A 21,160-nucleotide genomic window follows, 5' to 3' on the forward strand; every position below is an offset into this window, starting at 1 on the left:
GAAATGATTGCAAAACAATTCAGTGACAAGGAGCAGAGGAATGATCTGATTTCTTCAACTAAAGGTGTTTTTATCTAAAAAGATTTTACCGCTTCTTTGTTTCAGGCTCGGCTAATCAGAAGTGTAAGAAGATTTTAAAAATAACAGTTTTTATCTGCTGTGCAGCATTTGTTGCATCAGTTACTGTATGTGCAGAACTCTACACGTCTGTTTTAACCTTGAGGTGCAAAAAACGAATCAACAGCCTCCAACATTTTGAGACCGTGAGGTAAAACGATAATAAAATAAAAATGAAATAAAACACATTATAAACTACTTTCACATTTCCAGTTTCAGTCTTGTGTTTTCTGATTTAAATGACCACATTAAGAGCAAATAATCATTTTGAAACCAATGTTGCACTTAAAGGTCAACGTTACTCATATTTTTAATACATTTGTAGTGGTCTCTTATAGGAATGAATGCCTTGTGTTCTTTGTGTTTGTGTTTCCCTCATCTATCATACGACCCTTTCTCATTTTAATTATCCTTCATCTGTACTATGACTTTTTGTGGTTTTGATTTATAAAAATTTTCCCATTTATTTTAAATCTGCTTTTAAAGCAAATCATTTGTTTTCTGCATCCGTACAATCACATTTTGTGATTTAAATTATTCATTTGTTTTATATTTTGCTGTTTTGTTTTTAGGGTCATTTAATGACTTTGTGATTTGTTTTGTTGATCATTGTGAAGCACTTTGTGATTTTTCTTTCTGTGATAAGTGCTTTATTTTGGATTTGGAGTTTTATTTCTTGATATTTGGACAGCTTGCCTCTGACTGGCTAACAGCAATGCGACTCTGCCGCTGACTCAGTTTGCTTTGCTATGTTGATGCTTTATCTCCACAAATACCACAAGCCTGAAGAAGTTCTGCTGTGTGGTGGAGTTGCTAATGGTAACGGTTAGCTTCTACTAGCTGAGACGTTCTCTGCTGTTTCCTGGATGCTAAACCAGCAACATCCTTCCCCGCCACGAGCCAAGATGGGTTGAGTAGTTAGGTGGAGTAGAGCAGGCATTAGAGTGGAAGCCCTATTAATGGGACTTTAACTTTATGATGTCTTTTTGATACTCTGGGGCATGTCTGAATTTGTAACCCCTAATTTAGATTCATTTTTACAATGAAAAAAAAACTGCTGTGAACAAATACTCTGTTTAAGTTATAAATTAGTAAATTATTGAAAAGTTGAGTAAAAATCTCAGTGATTCAGTATGCAGACCATTCTTTTTACAGAAGCACAGGTATCGGTGCATCCTTGTGGTGTTAGGACACATTTTTAGGTTCTACTAATAACATAAATTAGATTCGACACTCACCTCAGAAGGCTGTGTGACACATTTCCCTTTCCCAGAACATTGTGGGTCACTGAAGCTGCTGCCAGGCTCCACACAGCTGCTGGCCTTTACCGTCAGGTTGAGGCGCAGGGTGACCTCCAGGGCTGTGGGGGCGCCAACGCGCATGACACCTAACATACAAAAAGAAAGGGGATTTTTGAATTTACAAAATATAACAATTAGCTTTTATAAAATGTACATTCTGGCAGTAGTTCCCACGTGTTTTGAGTGTGTCCAAACTTTTTAAGACTAGACAAGATAAAAGTCCGTGCACATTGCAAAAATACAAAAATTGTTTAATGATGGGGTTTTCATATTTACTGCTCAAAACAAGCCACACAAGATTAAAAGTGTGAGCAAAAGAAATAATAAAGTGTTCATCTGTATCAACAACCTGCCAGAGAGACAAAATATTCTAGATTTGCAATACAAACATACAACATATAAAATCCCACTGAGAGGGGTGTTTTGGACATGGCAGCTGTATAGGTTTGTAATTGGTTATTATGCTGGTGTTACTGACTGCCCTGTGCTGCTATGATTGATGGTAAAACTTGCTTATAAATAGCAAAAGGTATAAACAGAAACTCAGATAAAGGTAGATCTTCAAAATGGTAAAATTGCAGTGTTTCTGCGATGCGTTACCTTAGATCTATAAATTACAAGTGTCTTTTTTATTATGTGTTCAATCAGGCCTGACAGCTTCACCATCCTGTCTGTTCCGAGCCAATGAACTGTCCTGCAGTGACGACAGCGGTGATGTAAGCTCCTCGGCCAATCAGAGCAGAGATAAATCTTTTTTTTAATCCCCTGATGAAACAATCATCTGCTCAATGACATCAAAAGTTGGACCTGCAGAGTCATTGCTCATCTAAAGTTTGAAAGCAAATGGCTTCACGTCATAACATATTTATCACAGGAGTTTTATCCTTTGCAAATATTAGTCTTGCACGACTGAGTTTTTCCTTCTAGAAATAGAAACATCACATTTGTGTCTCAGTTTGACCTTTATTTCTCTCTCTTTCTGCATCCTCCGTCCTTCACTCTAATCCTTTTCTGCCTTGTCATCTCCTCTTTACCCTTCTTCTCTTCCATCTTTACTTGACTCCCTCTCTCCTGCCCTCCATTATCCTCGCTCCCATCTGATTTAACTCCCCAGTGTCATTCCCTTTGTAATGCATGGGCTCTGGCTGCAACAGAGGTAACAGACATGAAGGTCAGCAGCCAGACGGGGAGGTGTGCGAGTGCAGCTTCAGGTATGTGCAGCACACGAAGAGGTCATGCTGCAAACATGCTATAAATATGTGCATTGAAACTTGTTTAGTATGCTAATATGATCTTCTGACTCAGTGATGCAAAATCTGGCTTTTCTCTGACATGCGGAGGATAAACGTGCAACAGTTTATGTACATTTTACTGTATAAGTTGTTTCGGTAATAAAAAAAAGAGCTGTTTAAAAAGTTGAGGCTCACTGAGGAAGTAATTCTGTCCCAGGGGCAGCAACATGTCTGACAACACCAGTCCATCGGAAGCCTGCAGGAACCACATGGTGGTGCCGTTCAGGATTGATGAACGGAGAAATCCATCTTCACTCACTCGCCACAGCACTGGAGCTCCACTGGCATTCACCACCACCCTGTTAGGGTGGAACAGACAGGAAAGCCTGAATACTCTCTATGCTGGTGCTTACGCTCTTATTATTGTATGTCTAGTGTTAAAGGTAAGGTTTGAAATAAACCTCAGAACCATTGTTATAATCTGTAACCCTTGTTATAATCCAACAAACATTTGAGAATTGTGAATAGACATGGATTTGAGGTCTTATTTCCCAATAATCTGACATCTCGCTTCTGATTGGGTTAACAGCAACACTACGCTACCATTTTGCTTTGGAATGTTGATGTTTTATCTCCACAAATAACTCAAGCCTGAAGGAGTTCTGCCATGTTGCTCATAGCTACTAGTTGACACATGCGCTGCTGTCTCCTGGATGCTAACTTAGCAACAGCCTTCCCCCTCATGAGCAAAGATGGGTGAGTCCATGATTGCTAATTTACAATGTGACATAGATCTGAATGACTTTTCCCCATCTACTTTCTATCAGTGGCAAATGCAGGAAACAGGTAAAAGTTTATTTTCATGTTCAGTCTGCATGTTAGACTCAGAATGACGATCATATTAAAAGAAATACAACTAAAAATCTGTTTCTCAGTAAACTTGGTCTTTAAGAAATTCTGTTAAAAATATCAGATTAGTTTTGTTAAAGGGAGACTAGGCAGTTTTGGTTTGTTTTTAGCACCCCCTAGTGTTCATTTGCAGAACCAAAAGCTACATCTATCTCCTCGCTGTGCGTTTATCTTTTTAACACCTTACTCTAACAGCTGAAACGTCTCCCCAGCCTTCATTAGTGTCTACAGGAGTGATTCATCACTAAATTAAACAAATCAGCTGTGCTCATGATCTAAAACATGCAAGGAACGTGCTGGAAGCAGAATAAAGCACCGGGGATGTCAGCTCAATTTTTTTCTAAGTGCAACAGACCTGACTGGCACTCAGAAGTTGCAAATGCGGTATTCTGGCCACATAGGGCGATGGGTGTTTTAGCAACATTTCATTAACCCTTTAAAGGGTCATTTTAGCACATGCTGACTCAAGAAAATTATTATTAAAGAATTGTATAGTATCCCATTACTGTTCAGGGTCAGGGGGAGAATATCCCTGGAAGAGAGATATTAATACATATTTATTATACTTTTAGGGAGGTTGAACTGGGTGCAGGTTCTTTCTATTTTCATGTTCAGGTCAGGTTTCGAGATCCTTTCTTTTGTTTTAAAGAATGTTTTATTTGTTGCCTTAGTTTGGTTTTTCCTGAGGCTATTGCTAAATGCTTTTCTGTTTTTGAAAATGTCAGAAAATTATCTGCTAAAAATATAACTTTGTCTCCTTGCATCCATATTATAGACATTTGCTCTCCAGTCAGGGTTCAGTATCTTACAGGACTCATCATGAGGAGAGAACCCCAGACCAAACATCCGTCTAAACCTTCCCAAATACTTGGGAAAAATGAAGAAAATATGAGAGGGAAGTGGATTTGAGCTGGATCACTTCATTGAAAGCCTTCGTGGTAGACAGATGGTGCAAAGTGGAATCTGTCAGCTGTAATGGTTAGATGACACAGAGAGCCCCTCTAACCCAACTTCCACTCTGAATTAATCTTTCTCACATTGACTAAAACAAATAAAACATCCTGTTATTATCCTCTCAAACCTTGCTGTTGTGCATTTGGTCTAATGAGTGTTTACAGCCTACAAGGGCTGAGATGAATAGTTTTATTACCTCGACTGAATGTGAATGAATGAATGAATGAATGAAAGTCACACCACTGAAATTGCTTTATCGGGAAAAATAAGGTTATAAGAGACTTCTGTGACTTGACAGAATCAGATTGCTCATGTGAGAAAGTTGAAAGGAGGAAATATTTCTAACATAAGAAAGAAGGGATTCCCTGAGAGACGGTTTATTTTTCAGGTAGCTCTGAGGAGAGAAGGTGTGTTGGAGCACGTCACAGATGGATCCATGCAGACGTCCCAAAGTGCTGCGGTAAAGAGAGCCGAGCCTGTAGAAGGAGCTGTGTGACCAAAATATTAATCTGCTGGTTTGGCTACTTGAAGCTGAAATAAGTTTTCCTTTGTAGGGTGTCTGTGCTCAGCTGGAGGGGCAACACGCAACATGAGGAGCTCAGATATCTGGAGAGCTACAGATGCTTCACCTCTAAAGGAGCCGTGTCATATTAGCAGTGTTGGGAAAGTTACTTTTAAAAAAGTAATTAGTTATAGTTACTAATTACTCTGTCAAAAAAGTTACTCAGTTACTTACAGAGTTACGAGATTATGAAAGTAACTAATTACCAAAAAAAACTACTTAGTTACCTTTTTCACTAAATGCAAGAAAAATGGGTTAATTAAACTTACTTCATTTACTATAAATTACTACAATAGTGAAATATAAATGACTAATGACAGGAACATAATAAAATGTAAGTCCAAATGTTTTTACAAACCTGAATAATTTAAATAAATAAGCACTTAACAGGAGGACCTACTAACAGGAACATTACACTTATCTAGACTATTAAAAGGTCACTGTGTGATAATTAACAAGAGCCCAATCAGATCAAATTTATAATTGCAAATAGTAACACCTGTAAAGGTTCCCGAGCCTTTAAATGGTCTCTCAGTCTAGTTAAATTACAGAAATGAATGCAATTTTGCACAGCATTTTAATTTTTCCAGCTTCACATTGTTGTGTGCTTTTAGTAGTATTTATGTTGCTGGTAATCTAGTAAAGGTTAAATAAATAAATAAAAATCCTTTAAAATGACACTAGAAGAGGCACAAATCTGATGGACGACTTAAATGTACTAACTTGGTTCAGAGTGCGTCTGTCAGAGGTCAGACGTGTTCCAGCGGAACCACACAGGTAGTTCTAATAACACCTGAGCTCCATGTCGTCTGAGACTGATGAATCAGTGTTACAGCGGGACTAAAGACATGATCAGAAACAGGTTACAGCTGGATGATCTAGGAAGGTAGAAGATCAGGACGTCTGAGTGGTGAACAGGTGAGCGAACCTTCAGGATGTACCGCTGTCACGCTAAGAAGGGCGTAGACTATTCATCACGTCTTCCTCGTTCTTCACAGGCCGTGATGCGTTTGGATGAAAACATCTGCCTCTTTAGCTCCTGATCAGCTGATGACAGCTTCAACACACTGCGCTGCTTAACACATGCTTTTTCTTATCAGTAACAGAAACAACATTTTCATAAATGAAGACGGTATGTAATTAAATTGCTCGTTACTGAAAAAAATTTTTTTTTATTAACGTGGTTATTTTAAACGGTGTTTTTCCCATCACTGCTCTGTTGTGTCTACAGCAGGCAGTGACTGAGACAGTGAGAACACCGAGGGTCTCCGCCCACCCGGCCAATCATCATCGTGTTTGTAAGAGCGTTACCGACACCTCTCTCTCCCTGGCTGCAGCTGAAGTGTGGCAGTCAGACAGCCTCACACTGCTGCTCAACGTTCTACAAGCACATAGTAACGCACGACCTTCCATCCCCAGTAACGGTAACGGCGTTGCAAGAGTGGGAAAAGTAATTAATTAGATTATTCCGTTACCTAAAAAAGAACGCCGTTAGTAACGCTGTTATTTTCAACAGCATTATTCCCATCACTGCATATTAGTAGGGCTCTTCTTGGTCCTTGACTATTGATCTGTCTGGATGACAGCTACTGTTAGATAAATACTGATATTATTATTATTGAACTAATATTAATGTCTTGACTGCTCCTTATTAAAAACGCAGCTTCATCCTGTTGACAGATACCAGGCTCCACCACTTCCTACTGGGAGGAATGACCTTGCCTCAGAACCGACTTTTATCAGTAAAACTCCCTTGAGAAAGTCTAGCAATTGCTTTTGTTGATTTAGGGTGCACCTGGAGCTTTAGAAGTTTAGACTCCCTTCAGAGCTTTCCCGCCTGAGAGTCTAAGGAATGACAAATGTGTGTGCTTAATAAATACTGTCAGAGGACTCCCGGTCCGAGGAGAGTGAACTGCAACCTTGTCTGGTGTATATTCTTCCTCTCCACTTTGCAAAGTCTAAATTGATTGTTTATTATTGGTATTGGTGTTGATTGATTGATTACTATAACCCCCTGTGCTTTAAACTTTCCCTAAGGTAATCTTGGATTGATAAAATTACCCAACAGCTACCTTATCTGTCACTCACATTTTCAGCAGCCGTGTTTAAGAGTTTTATCATAAAAATCATTTATGAAGGAAACATCTCTCCGGGTCTCCATCACAGCCTCCGTCTCTGGGTGCGTTCAGGTCCTGTGTGCAATTACACAATGTGAAAACAAAGCAGCAGAGGCTGATTAGCACGCTGCTCGTAGCTCTTTGTCTGAGATTGTCACCGCTGCCCTTCATCGTGCCTCTCATCTATAATGAGTATAACTTCAAGGATGTCCAGCGTTCACCTTCAGCATTTCTTTTACATAATTCATTGACCCTTGTTTATTTGGCATTTATGATACTGTTTCTGGGTGATTGTGCTGTTAAAGTCAAAATGATATGCACAAATAAAGCAAGAGTGGATGGTAAAGTTTCATGATAAACTTTGTAAGATGATGAATATTGATATTTTTGTAATGGTTCAGCAAAATTTGACATATTTTATCTGATTAGAATTCAGAAAATTAAAAAAAACTCCAGGGGTGTTATTGGGAGGAACGGCCCACCTAATCTGCACTCGAGTGGTGTTTCGTTATTGGACTTCTGTGCAAGCCGCAGTTTGGCCATAACGAACACCGTGTTCGAACATAAGGATGCCCATCGGTACCAGGGCAGCCTAGGTCGCAGGTCGATGATAGACTTTGTAGTCGTATCATCTGAACTGCGGCCGTATGTTTTGGACACCCGAGTGAAGAGAGGAGCGAAGCTTTCAACTGATCACCACCTGGTGGTGAGTTGGATCAGATGGCAGGAGAAGATGCCGTGTAGACCTGGCAGACCCAACCGCATAGTGAGGGTCTGCTGGGAACGCCTGGCAGAAGAACCTGTTAAGACGGTCTTCAACCCCCACCTCCGGCAGAGTTTTGACCGTGTCCCAAGAGCAGTGGGGGACATTGACTCAGAGTGGGCCTTGGTTCACTCTGTGATTGTTGAGGCGGCTGTTGCTAGCTGTGGTTGCAAGGTGGCCGGTGCCAGTCGTGGTGGCAACCCCTGTACCCGCTGGTGGACACTAGAGGTTCGGGGAGCCATCAGGCTGAAGAAGGAGGCATACAGGGCGTGGCTGGCCTGTGGGTCTCCGGAGGCAGCAGACAGGTACCAGATAGCCAAGCGGGGTGCAGCAGTGGCAGTTGCCAAGGCAAAATCTTGGGCGTGGGAGGAGTTTGGTGAGGCCATGGAGAAAGACTATCGATCGGCTCCAAAGAGGTTCTGGCCAAATGTCCGGCGCCTCAGAAGAGGAAGGCAGCAAATCGCTCACACTGTTTACAGTGGGGATGGGGAGCTGCTGATGTCAACTGAGGCTATAGTCGGACGGTGGAAGGAATACTTTGAGGAGCTCCTCAATCCCACCTATGCACATTCCGAGGAGGAACCAGAGCCGGGAGACCTGGGGATGGACTGTCCAATCTCGGGGGCAGAAGTTGCTGAGGCAGTCAAACAACTACACAGCGGCGGAGCCCCGGGGGTGGATGAGGTTCGTCCTGGGTATCTCAAGGCTATGGATGTTGTAGGGCTGTCATGGTTGACACGTCTCAGAAACATTGCGTGGTCATCTGGGGCAGTTCCTGTGGAGTGGCAGACCGGGGTGGTAGTCCCCATCTTTAAGAAGGGTGACCTGAGGGTGTGTTCCAACTATAGGGGGATCACACTCCTCAGCCTCCCTGGAAAGGTCTACTCCAAGGTAGAGGAGGGTCCGATCGATAGCTGAATCTCAGATTGAGGAGGAGCAATGTGGTTTTCGTCCTGGCCGTGGAACTGTGGACCAGCTCTATACCCTTGCAAGGGTGATGGAGGGGGCATGGGAGTTTGCCCAACCAATCCATATGTGTTTTGTGGATTTGGAGAAGGCTTATGACCGTTTCCCCAGGGGCACCCTTTAGGGGACGCTCCAGGAGTATGGGGTGGGTGGCTTTCCATTAAGGGCCATTCAGTCCCTTTACCAGAGGAGCGTGAGTTTGGTCCGCATAGCCGGTAGTAAGTCGGACCTGTTCCCGGTGAGGGTTGGACTCCTCCAGGGCTGCCCTTTGTCACCGGTTCTGTTCATTACCTTTATGGACAGAATTTCTAGGTCAGCCGTGGTGTGGAGTGTGTCGAGTTTGGTGGCAGGAGAATCTCGTCTCTGCTTTTTGCGGATGATGTGGTCCTCCTAGCTTCATCCAGCTCTGACCTTCAGCTCTTGCTAGGTAGGTTCGCGGCCGAGTGTGAAGCGGCTGGGATGAGGATCAGCACCTCCAAATCTGAGACCATGGTTCTCGACCGGAAAAGGGTGGCTTGCCAACTCCGGGTCATTGAAGAGGTCCTACCTCAAGTGGAGGAGTTTAAGTATCTCAGGGTCTTGTTCACGAGTGAGGGTAGGAGGGATCGGGAGATCGACAGGCGGATTGGTTCAGCATCTGCAGTGATGTGGACGCTGAGCCGATCTGTCGTCGTGAAGAGGGAGCTAAGCCAGAAAGCCAGGCTCTCGATTTACCGGTCGATCTACGTCCCAATCCTCACCTATGGTCATGAGCTTTGGGTAATGACCGGAAGAACGAGATCGCGAGTACAAGCAGCCAAAATGAGTTTCCTCCGTAGGGTGGCCGGGCTCAGCCTTAGAGATAGGGTGAGGAGTTCCGACATTCGGGAGGGACTCGGAGTAGAACCGCTGCTCCTCCGGATCGAAAGGAGCCAGTTGAGGTGGTTTGGGTATCTGGTCAGTTTGCCTCCTGGACACCTCCCTGGGGAGGTGTTTCGGGCATGTCCTGATGGCAGGAGGTCCCCGGGTCGACCCAGGACACGTTGGAGAGGTTATATCTCCAATCTGGTCCAGGAATACCTTGGGGTCCTGCCAGAGGAGCTGGTGGAGAAGGTCGGGGAGAGGACGGTCTGGAGCTCCCTAATTGGGATGCTGCCCCCGCGACCCGGACTCGGATAAGCGGAGGAAGATGACGACGACGAAAAAAAACTTTGAACTTAACCCTCTCAGGCTCAAAATAAGTTTTGATGAAAGGACGAACAACAAAGTCCTTCAGGGGTACTTCTGAGTTAAAAAATGCTCATGAAATATGTTTGTGGAGTAACCAGGTAGGTAGGTTTTAACATTGCAAATCTGCAACGCCTGCCTCCAGAAGGTTAAGATCCTTGGTCTGGCGATCCCTGAACAATCGGTGCCAGAGCTTGGTCCTCATTGCCAGAAGTAAGTCAGTCTGGTTTCCAGTAAGAGTTGGACTTCACTAAGGCTGCTCTTTCTTCTCATAACTTTTATGGACAGGGTTTCTAGGTGCAGCAAAGGTGTTGATGGGATCAGTTTTAGTGATCTAAGGATCAGGTCTCTGATTTTTGCAGATGATGTGGTCCAGTCAACTTCATCAGATGTGTTTTCCATATCTGCGGCCATGGTCTTGAGCTGTAAAAGGGTCTTCTCTGGGTCAGGGATGAGGTGCTCCCTCAAACGGAGGAGTTTAAGTATCTCAGGGTTGTTTTACTGGTCAGTCGCAGTGAAGTGAGAGCTGAGCCGGAAGGCAAAGCTCTCAATTGACCGGTCGATCTACGTTCCAACCCTCACCTACAGTCACCAGCTTTGGGTAGTGACCGAAAGAATGACATCTTGGATACAAGCGTCTGAAATTAGTTTTCGCCGCAGGGTGTCTGGGCTCCCCTTTAGAGACAGGGTGAGAAGCTCAGTCATCTGGGAGGGGCTCGGAGACCCGCTGCTCCTCCACATCAAGAGGGGCCAGTAGAGGTGACTCGGACATGACACGGGACACGCTGGAGAGACTATGTCTCTCACCTGGCCAGGGAATGGCTTGGGATTCCCCTGGAACAGCTGGCCCAAGTGGCTGGCGAGAGGTAAGTTTTGGCCTCTCAGCTTAAGCTGCTGACCCCACGACCCGACCCCGGATAAGTGGAGATGGATGGATGGACAGAAGTAAAAGCTTCTGGTTTGACTCAAGATAACATTTTTTTTACACCGCTTCTCCTCCAGCTTCACTGGCTGCCAGTCAACTTCAGGGTTCATTTCAAGATCCTGGTTCTGGTCTATAGGGCCTTACATGGACAAGCACCATCTTACATTGGTGATCTTCTTAGTCCTTACACCCCCAGCAGGTCCCTGAGGTCCAGTGATCAAAGCCTACTGGTTGTGCAGCACCAGGCTAAAGACCAAAGGTGACAGATCATTTGCTGCTGTGGCCCCCAGACTCTGGAACTCTCTCCCCCTGAGCCTGAGATCAGTGGACTCAGTGGTCTCCTTCAAAAAGCAGCTGAAAACTCACTTGTTCAAACTGGCTTTTGTATGACCTTCTTCACCACTCTCTCTTTATTCTGCTCTCCCCACCTATTCCACCTTCCTCAGGATCCACTGATTCGCCTCTTTCCTATTCACTCTCACTTTCTTAACATTTTTTATCACAATTGTCTCTTTTTGCTCATTTTAAATATATTTTTAAACATTTTCTAAATGCTTTTTATATTTTTACATTTTTTGTTTTTGTGAAGCGCCTCATGATTTTTATCTTGAGAGGCGCTATAGAAATTATATTTTCTTCTTCTTCTTATGGGTGTTTTGATTCAAATCATTTATATTCTCAGATGGACTGGACAAACTTTTTGGTTCTGTCTTTTCAAAGATTTGTTTTGTTTCTGAAACTACAAACTGAGTTTGATGAAAAATAAAACCCGGACGGTTACAACTTTTCCTGACCTAACCTGCTCTATAAGAGGAGGACGGTACATTTTAATGCTTTCCTTACTTTACAGCGGTCTCTTCAGGCACCTCCACAGACAGTGTGAGAGTTCCCGATGTCAGCTCACACAGCTCAGGGCTTACACAGTGCAGACCCTCCATTACCTGAAACACACACATCCAGACACAGTGTCACCACTTCACTCATTCTAGAGATAAATCTACCAGACCTTTCACTCTGTGGATAAGGTCTCACTCTGTCTGCCTCCCACGGTACCACCAGAAGCCTCTGGCCCGGTTTGGGTTGCCAGGACTGTAGGGTGGGAGATGACGGTGTGGTGGTGGTGGTGGAAGGGACTGTGGTTGGTCGTTGTGGCTGTGTTGTGGCTACTGTGGTGGAAGTTACAGGTGTAGCTGGTTCAGGTGCAGACGGGGTAGTGGGGTCCCAGTCGGCAGGCGGCAGGTCCAGTAAGATCTGATCGCACCTCTCTCCTTCATATCCTTCGGTACACTCACACGAGTAGGACGGCTCGCCCTCCTCCCCACCATCGCTCCGGCTGCAGTTACCATGGAGACAAGGGCTGCTGGCACAGGGGTCTGTGAAAAACTGAGATAATGAAAGCAAACAGAAAACACACAACAACAGAGTTAGAGTCAGAGTGGAAAAGCATCATTATGACTATTTATCACTCCCGCCCTAAACTCTGAGCCTGATCGGATCATTCATGTAAGAAAATACAAAATATCAAGAAAAATTCTGCTTTAAAGGTCCTCCTGATAATATGCAAAGTTGTCCTTTTTATTCAAATATCCATCCGTCAATTTGTCACAAGTTCATTGGAGTCTGAAAGCAATCTAAAAGAAAAATCAGAATTCAGCCGTTAACATCTTTTCTGTTTTTAAGGCTAAAATAACAGCATTAAGACAAAATAATAGAGCTGAAGGAAAATGCATGAAACATCATTGGATAAAATAATTATTTAAATAATTATTTAATCTAAGTGTTATGTGAAAAACCCATCAGCAGTCTAGCATGAGAGGACATCTGAATGGGAGTCTAATGGTTTAATGGCTGTTTTGGGTCTGGTAGAAAGTCACTGCTATTTCCCTAAAGGCAGCTCCACCAAACACAAAATCACAACTCTTTATATGACATTTATTACTGAGAAAACCACAAAGATGGATGTTTTGACAATCCCAGGTAATGCTTAGAAACTCAATTCCCATGAATTTTAACAAAAAGAATATACGGATTATGAATAAAATAAAATATGCATAAGCCAGCAAAAAATCTATTTGAATCAACCTTTAATTTCAAGTCTATCAAGTTGACAAGTCTGGAATCATAATAGTGTTTGTATTTAATTGGCTTTGTGAAAATAACTGAGTGAATATTTGCTGCAAACTTGGAAAATGTAGACAAACCCTTTTGTGGAATATTGTTGCAAATTTGCGTCAAACTGAGGAGTATTGGGATTAGTACTTTCATCATAACATTACTATATTCAGTCCTATAAATATACTGCCCTCTAGTGGAGAATCAACAGCTGGCATTTTATTTTTTACTTGTCTACTACTGTTGTATTTTTGTATACTGTAATTGCACAAAATATATATATTTATGTATATCCATCCATCCATCCATCCATCCTGAACCCGCTTTGTCCACGTAGAGTTGCGGGGGGTGGGGGGTGTGGGGGGGGCTGGCTATCTCTAGTGGTCAATGGGCAAGTGGGCGAGGTGAGCAGAGGTGAGGCGAGGATCCAAACGCGGGGAGGAAGACAGGCAGACAGGTAGGACATTTATCATGAACTTTAATACGAAACACGCAGGACACTGAAGCAATGAACCGACACAAGACACAAAACAGAAGGGGGCTTAAATACAAGAGGGCCGGGAGCTAGAGTGATTGGGAAAACGAGAGGCAGGTGGAAGCTATTAACGAGACACAAGGCTGAACCAAACGGGGAGACAGGACAGGGTGTAGGACAATTTAGACAGACCAATCAACCTAACAGTCATGTTTTTGGACTGTGGGAGGAAGCCGGAGTACCCGGAGAGAACCCACGTATGCACAGGGAGAACATGCAAACTCCATGCAGAAAGATCCCAGGCTGGGAAGCGAACCCTTTGATATTAAGGTTTGGACAGCCAATCAGAGGCTGACAAGTTTGGAGATGTTTTTACCAAGAATCTCAGAAACACGCCTTCTTTGATGTTCTGACTGGGTTAATACTATGTGTCAGGGTTTAACTTAGCCGTACTTGTTATGTGTCGATGCAGGTGTGGAACCTTGTAGTCAAACATTGCAGGTTCCATTAGACACACACAATATAAATCCATTCAGTGTGCACAGATTACTGAAGCATTTTATTACACCATAATTATTATAAGTAGTAATAAACAAATGTTTATTTAATGATCAGCTAGATTATAAGTCATAGAAGTAGTTTATAATCATTCTTGAATTTAGCAATTAATTCGAGCCGGAGTTCTTCTTCTGGAGGCAGACAGATGGGACCTTGGGAAGAAAGTTATATATATATATATATATAGTTTCACTCTTCAGGCATCAGGGGTGACTGTGCATTTTATATAGTAACTAACACCATATTTTACTGTCACATGTTGCATATATGCAACACAACACAAACCTGTGTTTTGTTCCCAGGAAAGTTTTCCTGTCTTCCCACTGAACAGCTATAGGAAAATGCACCGACGGCCTCCTTCACACTGATTTCTCTCCTCAATAATTGATCATATCTGGATAAATAAAGCGTCCTAATGGGGCTAACGACGGTGTCAGAGGACAAAATCCAGCTTACAAAAATCTCAGCCTTTTTTCAGAGCTTACTGAGCACTTTCAGGCTTCAGAAGCTTTATAATCCTGTTGTCCACTTATTCCTGTTTGTTTATTCCCTTGTGGAAAATCGACTGAAACAGCCTCAGGTATCTGCAGACCCAGCTGTTGGATGCAGGCGTGTTTGGATAAAAGTTTAATAAAGCCAGAGCAAAGAGACAAAAGCCCAGAGAGGCTGAACAGAGACATGGTAATGACGCCTGTATCCAAAAGTCCCTGCTGTGTACAGATGTGACAGAAACAAAGAGTCATTAACTGTTCGCTCTCTCCACGGATGAGTCACGGCTCATTAGTGCTAATCTGTCGGTGGAGTTTTACTCCTCTCTCACTCCTCTCTCACAAACTTTCTGCGTTCTGTCGCTCAGCATCCTGACGCTCTCAGCGGGGTTGCTGTGATGACGCTCTTATCTCAGAACCAGGAGCTGAATCCATCAACCTTTAGACGAGGCCTTCTTGTCTGCCTCACAAGGAACGCTGAAGTCTGACTCGTGACCTTTATCTGGTGTCAGTCCTGATTTCTCACCACATCAAAAGATTCCAAGTGCAGGGCTGCGTGAAATGCATTCTGAAAAAAGACTCGGGCAAATAGAACAGCGATAAAAACATGAAAACTTTATCAAAGCTATTCAGGATTTAAATTATTTTACAGCAGGGCTTTTATGGAGCATAACAAACAACACACCCCTTAAAAACAGGAAATGATTAGTTGAGTGAAACAACCAACTTTTTCCCGTCTAAACTGCTATCATCTCTGCAGCAGAAAACCTGTTTTTTATCCACTCCAGGGAGCATCAGTGAGTCATCCTGTTGCTCACTCGTAACTCTGCATCCAAATGAATAAACGCTGTCTCCTAAAGATAAAAATTAATTCTCTTATGTCTAATTTTTACATTTATTGTTATTTCTGCATTATTCTACAATGCTCCTCCCCTTCTTCCATTTCAGTCGATTGACTCACTACAATGAAGGTACTATGGGACATCACGCCCTTGTGTGACCTGGCGGAAGAAACATCTAATGACTCCTGCAATAGCAAATGAGCGTGACGCTGTGTGGAGGCCCCGCCCTCCACTTATAAGTGACAGTGTCACCGCCATTCCTCAGTTCTTGCTCTCTTCCCGCTGAGAAACCGCCCACCTTGGTAACACTTTAGTTTAGGGAACACAAATTAACCATTAATTAGCTGGCAATTAATATGCATATTAGTGGACTACTAAGTCTGAACTAGTCATTATTAAGCACTTATTAACAGCTTATTACTAATGCCATCATTCTAATATTAACAGGCCATAAATTAAGAGTTTTATCAAAATAAGCCATTCATGATGGTTTGTTAACTGAAAGTAAAGGTTGGTTGCTGATTAACGCACATACTAAGTAGCTCAAATCAATATGTGGCTCATAAAGAAGTAATTCAAGGGTAACATATTCTTGCCTTTAAGTGGTTATTTAATACTCAACTACTAGTAATTAGGTATGAACAGAAGCTGACTGTAGAATGGGGAACATGTTCTTGCTTACAAGTGGTTAATCAATTGTTGTTTAGGCGCTATTAACATGTGAAGTTTGGTGTTTATTTACATAATACCAGAACATAATTTTTTGATTATTATTGCAGAATAACTATTCCCCCTGAATTACTTCTTTAAAAGCCACATATTGATTTGAGCTAATTAGTATGCACGTTAATCAGCAACAAACCGTTTACTTTCAGTTAACAAACCATTATGAATGGCTTATTTTGATAAAACTCTTCATTTATGGCCTGTTAATGTTAGAATTACAGCATTGGTAATAAGCACCTAATAATGTCTTAATAATGACTAATTCAGACTTAGTAGTCCAATAATATGCATATTAATTTGCAGCTAATTAATGGTTAATTTGTGTTCCCTAAACTAAAGCGTTATATAAGCACTATTACTTTTCTAAGCATTTCGATTTACAATGGCAAAGTAATTAGCAAAAAACACAACATTTGAATAATTAGCAATTAAATATGTGCATGATTAATTGATAAAATAAATGGCAGGTTACAAGGTACATATAAATACTATTTTTTTTGTTTTCTACACTTAGAATTTCCGTAAGAGAGTGAAACTGTATTTTATTTACTTATCAGAGGTCAAGACAAACTTTTGACTTCAATACAAACAGAAGATATAAAGAAATTTGTTGCATTTCTCGCCTAAGATGCTGATGAAGAAATGACTGAATTTGGTTGTGAACAGTAAAAATCATAAATTTGACAACTTCTCTCCAGAATGAAACCTTAATGTCACAGAAAGCATGAATATTGGTTGCAGATGTTAAAGGATTAAAAACTGTGATTTGAATGGAAGTCAATGGGAGGTTTTTGTCCACTAAGGTCATAAGAGGATGGTACCTTTTGAATCTGTTGCTACACAAAAACTATTGATGCAAAACATTTAAATAATTTGATATTTCATAACATAATAAAGACTGATTCATAATAAATGTCCCAAGAAGAAAAAACTTTTTTTAGGAACAATAACTAATTGTGTGTGTGTGTGTGTGTGTGTGTGTGTGTGTGCGTGCGTGCGTGCGTGCGTGTGTGTGTGTGTGTGTGTGTGTGTGTGTGTGTGTGTGTGTGTGTGGATTTTGTTTATAAATTACAGAAATTACTTTGAGTAATCAAACTGGCATTTTAAGGGTTAAAATCCTGAAAATGATGGAAGTTTTTAGCAGGACTGAAGTTGTTTATCAGATATATGAAAATAAGCAAAAACAATAAGTATGAATGCTTTAATTTTTAGAGCCACTTTTTGGTCCTCTAAGGTCACAAGTGTATGGTGTTTAATTTTCATAGTTTTCCATTGGTCTGTTTTCAAAATTCCACAAATTTTGTACCATATGCACAAACGCTGGTGAAATGGCGTCCAAAAGAAAAGCAAAAAACTGCCCAAATGGACAAAAATGTCCCTAAAGACACGTGAGGGTTATTAAGGAATCTAAACAGGAAGGAATGGAAGAGTTGGGAAATTAGCCAGTTTTTTACGAGAAAAATTTCTAATTTGCAAGTATCACAAAAAGTGATTATTATTCAGACCAAATGTAACAGAGAGCTGTTCAAAGCCAGCAAAAGTATCATAAATCTTCAATCCTGTGAATGCCCTTGTCATACCAAGCTTTGAAGCCATTATCCATTTGGAATGGTTGGTAAAGCTGATTATGTATTACAGGCAAGGAAACAGAAATACTCTGAATACCCCAAGATCTCTTTAACTGATTTACAATCATTAGCGATTGAATTACAATTAAATTATCATTAATATTATTAACTAGTGATGGTAGAGGTGTGCAGAGTAAGGCGTGCTTGTAACTCTTTCAATCTGGAGCCATGCAGGGATCTTATCATCCCAATCTTTTAACAACAGGGAAATGACATTAAAATTTGCACACAAGTTTGGGAGTGAAAGCCCACCCACATCCACACAGACTTGAATCTGCACCGAAGGCCCTTGACTGTCTGTTAGTGCTTGTTTTTGTCTTCTTAAATTTTTGCTTTGCACTATCTTTCATTGGGAAAAGAGAAGGAAACTCGTCTGTGGGTAATGCTGTTGTCTAGTAGCTCCAGTTTGGGCCAACTGAAAACAATAAGTGCAATCAGGGGCTGTGAACGAGTTGTTTCTCCCCTCCCTGAAAATTATTTTTGGTTGTCATAAATCGCCAACCAAGTCAACTCGGAGACATTCTTGATGAACTCGACACCCTGCTCTCCTCCATTCCTGAGCACGACTGTCCCACAATGGTTCTTGGAGACGTGAATATTCACCTGGACAATCCCAGCTCATCAGGCTTCCTGTCACTAATGTCATCATTTGATTTAAAACTCGTACAAAGTCCTCCAACTCACAAAGCTGGAAAAGCACTTGACCTCATTTTCACCAGAAACTGTGCCATAGACACAATCTCTGTCATACAGCTGCATCTTTCCGATCATTACTTCATCCATTTCAGCACGACTCTACAAGGGAGATCCACTGCTTCCTCCCCAGTGGTCTCATGCCACTGCAACTTCTGCAATCTGGCACCCAACTACTTCTCCTCTCTTGTTGCCTCCACTCTTCCATCTCCCAGCACATTCTCTGCTTATGAAGTGAATGATGCCACCGAGTCACTCTGCTCCACACTCTGCTCTTGTCTTAACAACTTGTGCCCTTTAGCCACAAGACCTGCTAGATCCTCTCAGTCGCACCCTTGGCTAAATGATACCCTCCGGTCTCTAGGCACCAATCTTAGAGCTGCGGAACGGAAATGGCGCAAAACAAAAGATCCTGGTGATCTATTGAAATTTCAGGAATTACTGTCCTCATTCTCTGCCAGCATCACTGATGCAAAGAAAGCTTTCTACACTGACAAAATTCTCAGCTCTACTGACTCTCAGAAACTATTTTCAACATTCAAACCTCTGCTCAACCCTCCATCTCCCCCTCCCACCAACAATCTATCAGCTGACACCTTTGCCTCATTCTTCACTGACAAAGTGGTAGCTATAAGCAAACAGTTTACTCAACTGGCCACTCCTGAACATTCGCTACCACAAACTCCTTCTAGCCCAATCATCTCAAGCCCTACTGCTTCATTTTCCCCTGTCACTGAGAACTGTGTGTCCACGCTTCTCACGTGCAGCCGCCCTACTACATGCCCACTGGACCCCATTCCGACTAAGCTGCTCCAAGCTATTGCTCCTACAGTAGACGCAGCAGTCACACATGTGATCAACGCTTCACTGACATCCGGTACATTTCCCACCTCTCTCAAGCATGCTCAAGTTAAACCGCTGCTAAAAAAAAAAAAACATATCTTCCTCCAAATCATGTGGAGAACTACCGACCTATCTCTCTCCTCCCGTTTTTGTCCAAAATCATTGAAAGGGTGGCTTTCAAGCAGATCACAGAGTGCCTCTCACAAAACTGTCTGCTTGACCCTTACCAATCTGGGTTCAAAATGGGCCACTCTACTGAAACTGCTCTGTTAGCAGTGACGGAATCCTTAAAAGAAGCTAGAGCGACTGCCAAATCCTTGCTTATCCTGCTCGACTTATCGGCAGCATTTGACACTGTCAACCATGGCTTCCTTTTGTCCACACTCTCTAACATGGGCATCACAGAGATCTCTAATTAGAGATCAGACATCTCAAATTTCCCTCTGGGATTAATAAAGGATTGATTGATTGATTGATTGATGATTGATTGATTGATTGATTGATTGATTGATTGATTGATTGGTTGATTGATTGATTGATTGATTGATTGGTTGGTTGGTTGGTTGGTTGGTTGGTTGATTGATTGATTGATTGATAAAGCACACGCCTGGTTTGAATCGTACCTCACAGGACGATCATTCAGTGTATCTTGGCTTGGACAATCCTCTAGCGTGCACAATCTTGCCACAGGAGTCCCCCAGGGCTCTGTACTAGGACCTCTTCTCTTTCCCACATACACCACCTCACTGGGTGAGCTCATTCGATTACATGGCTTCTCCTACCACTGCTATGCAGATGACACCCAGCTCTGTCTGTCATTTTCACCGGACGACCACACTGTCTCTGCACGAATATCAAACTGTCTCTCTGACATATCAAAATGGATGAAATCCCACCATCTCCAACTCAACCTCTCTAAAACTGAACTACTTGTCATCTCAGCAAAACCATCCGTACAGCACAATATCTCAATCCAAAGTGACTTCCTATCTCTGGCTCCTTCAAAGGCAGTTCGAAATCTGAGTGTTGTGATTGATGAACACCTGACCTTTAAAGACCATGTTGCCTCTGTTGCTTGTTTGCGCCGTATAACATATGAAAGATGAGACCATAGCTAACACATCATGCCACCCAGCGCCTGGTGCAATCTACTGTCATCTCCCGCCTTGATTACTGCAATGCCCTTCTAACTGGCCTTCCAGGCTGTACTGTGAGACCTCTTCAAATGGTCCAGAACGCAGCAGGGCGTCTGGTCTTCAATCAGCCAAAAAGAGCACACGTCACCCCTCTGTTCATTGAGCTCCACTGGCTACTGCTAGCAGCACGCATCAAATTCAAATTGCTAACACTAGCATACAAAGTCCGAGATGGTACGGCCCCCATTTACCTGAATCCTCTTGCAAAGGCTTATGTCTCAGCCCAACCGCTCCGGTCATCACAGGATCGTCGGCTAGCAGTGCCTACACCATGCTCAGAACAATCCAGACTCTTCTCATGCTTCGTTCCACAAATGTGGAATGGCCTTCCAAGCACTACCAGAACAGGGGCTTCCTTTTCAATTTTCAATAAACTCCTGAAGATCCTGCTCTTCAGAGAGCATCTTTTTGACTAGCACCCTCCCTGCTCTCATCCCCCCCTCTCTACTGTCCACTCCTTGTTCCCTCCTCTCCATGACTGATGTCAAGTTGTTGTTGTTATTGTTGTTGTTAGCCTCATGGGCAACATGCTGATTATCACTTGTAA

General features: G+C 42.4%; 2 protein-coding genes across 4 annotated transcripts in view; one reads left to right on the top strand and one right to left on the bottom strand.

Annotated features, from left to right (window-relative positions):
* Window positions 1–21,160, bottom strand: part of dner (delta/notch-like EGF repeat containing) — a 76,025-nt gene that overhangs the window by 20,232 nt on the left and 34,633 nt on the right. The window contains exons 2-5 of the mRNA XM_015951768.3: window positions 12,085–12,435; window positions 11,896–11,993; window positions 2,846–3,009; window positions 1,356–1,504 (exon numbers count right to left, since the gene is read on the bottom strand). Coding sequence (XP_015807254.1) covers window positions 1,356–1,504; window positions 2,846–3,009; window positions 11,896–11,993; window positions 12,085–12,435 — 762 coding nt within the window. The remainder of the gene's footprint in view (window positions 1–1,355; window positions 1,505–2,845; window positions 3,010–11,895; window positions 11,994–12,084; window positions 12,436–21,160) is intronic.
* LOC107380494 (uncharacterized) lies at window positions 2,988–8,873 on the top strand. Of its 3 annotated transcripts, XM_070543496.1 has the most exons (5): window positions 2,988–4,537; window positions 4,902–4,973; window positions 5,068–5,993; window positions 6,074–6,207; window positions 6,307–8,873. In XM_070543496.1, the coding sequence occupies exon 5, from the start codon at window positions 7,800–7,802 to the stop codon at window positions 8,871–8,873; it is 1,074 nt and encodes a 357-aa protein (XP_070399597.1). In that variant the 5' UTR covers window positions 2,988–4,537; window positions 4,902–4,973; window positions 5,068–5,993; window positions 6,074–6,207; window positions 6,307–7,799. The 3 variants fall into 3 exon arrangements, with proteins under 3 accessions (XP_070399597.1, XP_070399599.1, XP_070399598.1); XM_070543498.1 differs by having other exon boundaries at window positions 5,068–6,207; XM_070543497.1 differs by having other exon boundaries at window positions 5,068–6,207; window positions 6,310–8,873.

Source organism: Nothobranchius furzeri, chromosome 13 (assembly GCF_043380555.1).
Source record: "Nothobranchius furzeri strain GRZ-AD chromosome 13, NfurGRZ-RIMD1, whole genome shotgun sequence".
Taxonomy (NCBI): Eukaryota; Metazoa; Chordata; class Actinopteri; order Cyprinodontiformes; family Nothobranchiidae; genus Nothobranchius; species Nothobranchius furzeri.

Bases quoted from the DNA above. Each gene is read 5' to 3' on its own strand.
- LOC107380494 (XM_070543498.1), top strand. From the start codon at position 7,800: ATGATAGACTTTGTAGTCGTATCATCTGAACTGCGGCCGTATGTTTTG.